Here is a 7,268-nt window from a genome sequence, read left to right as displayed (position 1 = left end):
AATGGAAAGCCCACCGATGACACCATCGGCACGGATGAGTGAAGCTAAGAAAGGGAAGAAAGCTTGTGAAGATTATTCAAGTGGGAAAATACAAGTGGAAAGGGAAGTTGACGGTGTGGTTGAGGATTTACCTTATGAGGAAGAAGTGGGAGAAGATGCTACCGAGGAAGTGCCCCTATAACTCGCCACTAAGGTAATAAATAATTCAAACCCTCCAAAGGTACTTTCCGATTCTCAACTTGTTACCCATATTCCTTACCCCTCAAGAGCAATAAAGAGTAGCGAAAAATTTAAGTATGCCAAGTTTTGTGACATGCTTGAGAAACTTGAAGTAACCGTACCCTTTACCGAGGTAATCTTGAACATGCCAACTTACACAAATTTTTTAAAGGATATTTTGACTAAGAAAAGAGTCTTGGGTGACCAAGAAATAATGGCAATGGAAGAAGCATGTAGTGCTCATATCCTTAACGAAATGCCCACTAAACTTGGTGACCCGGGAATCTTTTCAATTTCTTGTGTGGTTGGTGGTGTTTCTATATCAAGAGCTCTTTTTGACTTGGGAGCAAGTTTGAGTGTTATTCCTCTAAAGGTTGCAAGGAAGATTGGAATTCATAGTCTTGCTCCCACGACCACGACCCTCCAATTGGCAGATAGGTCCGTCAAGCGCCCTTTGGGGATGCTTGAGGACATACCCGTCAAAGTTGGAAAATATTTAATCCCAGCCGATTTTGTTGTCCTTGACATCCGGAGGATAACCATACCCCCATTATCCTAGGTAGGCCATTCTTGGCTACCGTAGGAGTACTTAGTGATGTGAGAAATGGACGGCTAATCTTCCGGATTGAGGGTGACAAAGTCGAATTTAACCTTCCAAATTTGATGAAAGGCCCCAAAGTTGAGAAAGCATATACTATAGAAGTGATTGATGAATTAGTTGAATTGGTAGCTAGTGAAGATTCGGAGATGGAGGAAGCCTTCCAAATCTCCCTACATGATGAGGAAATGAAGGAAGACCATGAGGTCGATGATGAACTATTGAAGAAGTTGGAGGGACTTCTCCCTCCAAAGGTACAACTCAAACCTCTACCTCCCTCACTTAAGTATGCCTTTCTTGGTGAGGGAGAGTCTTATCCCTAGATAATCAATGACAACCTTAGTGAGGCTCAAGAACAAAAACTTTTGAAAGTCTTTAAAGCTCACAAAAGCTCACTAGGGTATAGCATTGATGATTTCAAGGGACTAAATCCAAACTTGTGCATGCATAGGATCGTGTTATAGGAGGGAAGTAAGCCTAAGGTTGAAGGCCTACGGCGAATAAACCCCATGATGGACGAGGTTGTGAAAAATGAGGTCTTAAAATTGCTTGAAGAGGGGATTATTTATCAAATCACCGATATTAAGTAGGTGAGTCCCGTTCATATAGTACCTAAGAAAGATGGGGTGAGTATGGTGGAACAAGAGGACGAGACTCACATGCCTACTTGTCAGGTGACCGGGTGGCGGATGTGCATTGATTATAGAAAACTAAATGCTACCACCCTTAAAGACCACTTCCCCATCTCCTTCAATAACCAAATTCTAGAAAGGCTAGCGAGGCATGCTTACTATTGTTTTCATGATGGATAATCCATATTTTTCCAAATCCAAATCCTTCCGGAGGACTAAGAGAAAACAACATTTACATGCCCCATTGGAGTTTATGCTTACCGGAGAATGCCGTTTGGGTTTTGTAATGCACCCTACGCCTTTCAAAGGTGTATGATGACCATTTTCTCATATTTTCTTTAAAAGAGCATGAAAGTCTACATGGACAACTTTAGTGTCCATGGAGACTCCTTTGACCATGGACTTGTTAATTTGAAAAATGTTTTGAAGAGATGTGAAGAGCACAATCTAGTTTTAAATTGGGAAAACTGCCATTTCATGGTAGAAGAAAGGAATGTGCTCGGTCGCATTATCTCCAAGAGGGGCATTGAGGTTGATGGAGCCAAAGTGACGGTCATAGAAAATTTATCACCTCCCTCAAACGTGAAGGGGGTTAGGAGTTTTCTTGGTCATGCTGGATTTTATATGCGATTCATTAAAGATTTTTCAAAGATAGCAAAACAATTAACCTCACTTCTCCTCACAGATGTGTCATTTGTATTTGATGAACTTTGTCTTGAGTCATTCCATAGGTTGAAGCAAGCTTTGGTCACGGCTCCTATAATTCGGGCTCCGGATTAGAATATTCCATTCGAGATTACGTGTGATGCGTCGGATTTTGCGGTGGGTGCGGTTTTAGGCCAAGTAGTTGACAAAAAGCACAATTTCATCTACTATACTAGCAAAACTCTTGACCAAGCCCAATGCAACTTTTCAACTACGGAGAAGGAGATGTTGGCCATAGTTCATGCTATTGACAAATTTCGACAATATTTGGTTGGCTCCAAGGTGGTGGTGAATACCGATAACACCGCTTTGAGGCAACTCATGGTGGAAAAGGACGCCAAGCCAAGGCTCTTGAGGTGGGTTTTATTGCTTCAAGAGTTTGACTTGGAAATGAAGGACAAGGCGGGAACCGAGAACGTTGTGGCCAACCATCTATCTTGGTTAACCGTTGAAGATCATGGAATTCAAGATGAAAGTGGGCCGATTAATGAATGGTAAGAGAAGATAGTCTTATGGGAGTGAGCACCACAACCCCATGGTTCGCGGACCTTGCTAATTACTTGGTAAATAGGTTTATACGGGATAAGCTAGACTCAAGAGAGAGGAGGAAGATGAGGCATGATGCCAAGAGATATTTTTGGAATGATCCTCACTTGTTCCGTAAGTGCGGGGATGTAATGTTTCGGGGATGCATGTCTAGAGAAGAGGGTATGGAAATTGTTGATCGAGTACATAATTCGGCCTACGGAGGACACTTTGCCACTTCAAGAACCATTTCCAAGATCCTCCAAGGCTGATTCTGATGGCCCTCTATGTTCAAAGACATCCACTACTAGGTGAAATCATGTGATGCGTGCCAATGCAGCGGTAACATTGGTAAAAGGAATGAGATGCCTCTTAATAACATCCCTGAAATTGAACTATTCGATTGTTGGGGTATAGACTTCTTGGGACCATTTCCCAACTTATGCGGCAATGAATATATTTTGGTCGCTCTGGACTATGTTTCGAAGTGGATAGAGGCAGTTTCATCACCAACCAATGACTCCAAGGTTATGATGAAGTTGTTCAAAAGCACAATCTTCCCCCGGTTCAGAACTCCACGAGTTGTGATAAGTGATGGTGGATCCCATTACCGGAAAAGTATGTTCAAGTCATTGTTGGAAAATCAAAGGGTAAGACATAAGACCGCCCTTGCCTACCACCCTCAAACAAGTGGGCAAGTGGAAGTGTCTAACCGGCAAATCAAAGCGATTCTAGAAATGGTGACAAACAAGAACCGGAAAGATTGGTCACAAAAGTTGCCGGTTGTCTTATGGCTCTCCGCACGGCATACAAAACACCATTGGGAACCACGCCCTACAAGCTTGTGTATGGCAAAGCTTGTCATTTACCCGTTGAGTTGGAGAACAAGGCTTGGTGGGCTCTTAAAGAAATGAATTTTGATTTTGATGCCGCCGAAGAAGTTCGATTCCTTTCAATAAATGAACTAGAAGAATTGAGGTTGGAAGCTTATGAGAGCTCCAAAATCTACAAGGATCAAACGAAGAAATGGCACGATGCCAAAATTGTGAATAAAGATATCGGTGTAGGAGACCTTGTTCTCCTTTTCAATTCCAAGGTGAAAGTGTTCCCGGGTAAGCTACGATCGAGGTGGTTAGGACCTTTCAAGGTGTTGGATATATCTCCTTAAGGTACCTTTGACTTTGGAGTGAGGAAGGAGGAACCTTCAAATTTAATGGGCAACGAGTGAAGCGTTACTACGAAGGAGATGACAAGGGTCCTATTGAAGTGCTCTACCTCGGCGAACCCCTTCTCGAGGAGGAGATAAGTTGAAAGTTGTTTAACAATGAATTGGTTTGGTGGATTTCCACAAGAACCACCATTTTTACATAGCATTCATTTAGATAGGTAATGGGAATTTGGAACTTTTCTACTTGGCTATTTGGATTGATGACGGGATGTTATTATGAGGAAAAATGGGGACCAATGTGGAACAAAGACACAACCTTTAATTGGCCAAATCCCGACTTGATGAGTCGGCTATGAAAGAAGAAAGCACGCAAATCAAGGCCAATTGAAGAAGTGATTTTAAAGTTGAAGGGAAATGAGAAAAACACGTAGGCATGTACTCCCAGCCAGGGTACCGGCGGCCGGTCCTTGGACCGGCTGGGAAGTCCGTGATTGTTTCAAGGTAAATTTGAAAGATTATAGATAAGAATTGATGCGTGCATTTTATATAGGTGTTTTGTGTGGGATTTATCTGTATGCATCCTTTTAATTTTAAGGATTATAACGAATTATAAAGTGATGATTACGAGTCATAAAACTAAATTGCATAAATAAAAGCATAAAGGATTAAGAAATAACCTTCGGTCCTAGCAAAAACGGCCTAAGAACAATATCAAAGTTGATATTCGCCTATCAGTTGCACCCAAGACGATATGAGATATGCCCTTGTTCTTTTGCTAGAATCGATCCCTCAAATTTTCTGTAAAATTAGGGTTTTGTGTTTTGTTGAGATGAGAGGCAAGAATGAGTTGAAAAATTAGGTTAGGAAAAATCCCCTTCTCCCCTTTTTAAAACCGGATATTAGGAGAGAATAGGGTAGATTTTTCTTTTCCTAATTTCGGCCCATTTCCGAAATTATAAGGAGTATAATTTCCTTATTTTTGGTTATTCCAAAAATGTATAAAATGTGTTAATTTTAAATTGTCATATAGTGAGGATAGATCCCATAACCTCTTGGTTTGAGTACCCTTACTATTACCACTATGACACATTCATCTTGTTGATTAAATATAACCGATTACATTTAATTACGAATTAACATATTAATTCGTCCAAGCTTACATCATATACATTAATTAAATATAACTTATTATATTCAATTTATGAATTGACAGTTAATTCTTCTCAACTAATATTATTTAATCGGCATTAAATAATCGTCTCATCAACACATTGACTAACTGTTTAGTCATATAAGGCATCAATGTGATTACATTTCCATAACCACATCTCTCAAACACATCCTATAGGTGTGACCTTTAGAGACCAGTTGATCACCGCCATCTGTATGATAATAACGTCAAACTTTCTAGCAAGCCAACGGTTATTAGTTAATCGTTAATCAACTGATAAAATACGAAGTATACCCTTGTGAACCAGTTAGAGATTTACAAATGTTATCACACTAATTTGTGGAGGACAAAAGCTCCAACAAACTCCCACTTGTCCTCACAAGTGTATGTGCGATAACCGATTTTCATATCCTAAAATTTCTCCTACTCAATGTAAAACAATTTGCAAATCCGTATTCATAAAGGTCGTATTTTAAAAGCGATCATTATTAAGAGTGGTTTCCCCGAATAGAGAGTAACTTAACTGATAAACGAATCATCATTCGAGCTTGGCCATGCATTTCAGTGACAACTCCTCGAGTGGCCCTGAGAAATAACTATACCTGATAAAGGTTGGATATTTTCCTCAACTCGAATCCTGCCGATGTAAGCACCGTATGAATTTACCCAGAAAAAATCTACTTAGCCTCCAGTTACGGCAGACCGTGAGAAAGAAACCAAAGTCACCCAAAAACTGCCTTAATCTCAAGAGACAGTCGACAGTCAAAAGAATCGACTCTAGGAACACAATGGATGTCCTATCCACGACCTGGCAACGAATGTTTTTAAACATTTAGGACTCCATTACGTTGTCATAAAAATTTGTCCTACGAGGTATCGTTATAATCTTGCATTTGTGATCGATCAGTCAACAGTTTGACTTATGGCTCGTTGAACCCACCATCAATCGACTGCACAATATAATAGCCAGAGTTATCAGCTCTTGTAGGCGATTACGGACTAAAACAAAATATAATGTAATTCAGTTCACTTTGTGGAGTTTAAAGTTGTCAGTACAATCCACATGAAAAACAAAATATTATATTAATACGATGAAGTTATAAATAGTATATGAAAAAGATAATGTATCAAATTCATAATCAACTATTATAACTCAGGAACACGTTTAATTCTCATGGAAATAACATGCCCTCAATGCTTATCATATTTCAATGGCTCAGTAGTAGAATCTGCTACAACTTCCTGTTTGGAACTATTCCAGCTTACCGCAACACCATTAAGAGTAAGAACGAATCTAGACTGAGATTTCTAAACATCTCGATCCGTTTGGAAGCTAGCATCTGCGTAACCGGTTGCGCATAACTTAGTATCTCCTCCATAAGTCAATACCCAATCCTTAGTCCTCCGTAGGTACATGGATTCTTTTGGTACCTACTCCTCATACTCAATGCATATGCCACGTCTGGACGTGTGCATATCATGGCATACATGATTGATCCAATAGCTGAAGCATAAGGAACACGACTCATGCGCTCAACCCCTTCAGGCGTCGTGGGTGACTGAGACTTGCTCAACTGCATCCCAGACATCATTGGAAGGTTCCTCTTCTTGGAGTTTCTCATGCTGAACTTCTCAAGAATATTATCCAAATAAGACTCCTGACTAAGTGATAACGTCCGTTGTGATCTATCTCGGTAGATACGGATTCCCAAAATGCGTTGTGCCTCACCCAGATCTTTCATCTGCAAATAGTTCTTCAACCATCCTTTAACCAAAGATAAGAGAGGAATGTCATTCCCAATCAAGAGTATGTCATCGACATACAATATCAAGAATAAAATCTTGCTCCCACTCAACTTGATATATAAGCATGGTTCCTCGACCGATCGAGTGAAACCATATTCTTTTATCACCTGGTCGAAACGATAATTCCAACTCCGAGAAGCTTGCTTAAGTCCATAAATGGAACGCTTAAGCTTGCATACTTTCTTAGGATGTTCAGGATCTATGAAACCTTCGGGTTGCACCATGTACAACTCTTCCTCCAAATAACCGTTTAAGAAGGCGGTTTTCACATCCATTTGCCAAATTTCATAGTCATGAAATGCGGCAATCGCTAAGATTATCCGAATGGAACGTAACATGACTACAGGTGCAAAAATCTCATCATAATGAAATTCGTGCATTTGAGTGAAACCTTTTGCCACTAGTCGTGCCTTATAGGTATCTTGTTGCGCGTCTAAAGAACGC

At 40.2% G+C, this 7,268-nt stretch overlaps 2 protein-coding genes across 2 annotated transcripts; both read left to right on the top strand.

The window, feature by feature from the left end:
- The first annotated feature begins 433 nt into the window (after positions 1–433).
- Positions 434–778, top strand: LOC141630312 (uncharacterized). Its single transcript, XM_074443151.1, has one exon. It carries the CDS (start codon positions 434–436, stop codon positions 776–778), a length of 345 nt encoding a protein of 114 aa, XP_074299252.1.
- Positions 779–3,469: 2,691 nt separating this feature from the next.
- LOC141630311 (uncharacterized) lies at positions 3,470–3,847 on the top strand. The gene has a single exon (XM_074443150.1). It carries the CDS (start codon positions 3,470–3,472, stop codon positions 3,845–3,847), a length of 378 nt encoding a protein of 125 aa, XP_074299251.1.
- The last annotated feature ends 3,421 nt before the right edge of the window (positions 3,848–7,268 follow it).

The sequence above is a fragment of the Silene latifolia genome, chromosome Y (genome assembly GCF_048544455.1).
Source record: "Silene latifolia isolate original U9 population chromosome Y, ASM4854445v1, whole genome shotgun sequence".
Lineage (NCBI taxonomy): Eukaryota > Viridiplantae > Streptophyta > Magnoliopsida > Caryophyllales > Caryophyllaceae > Silene > Silene latifolia.
This window is presented reverse-complemented; position numbering and strand designations above follow the sequence as displayed.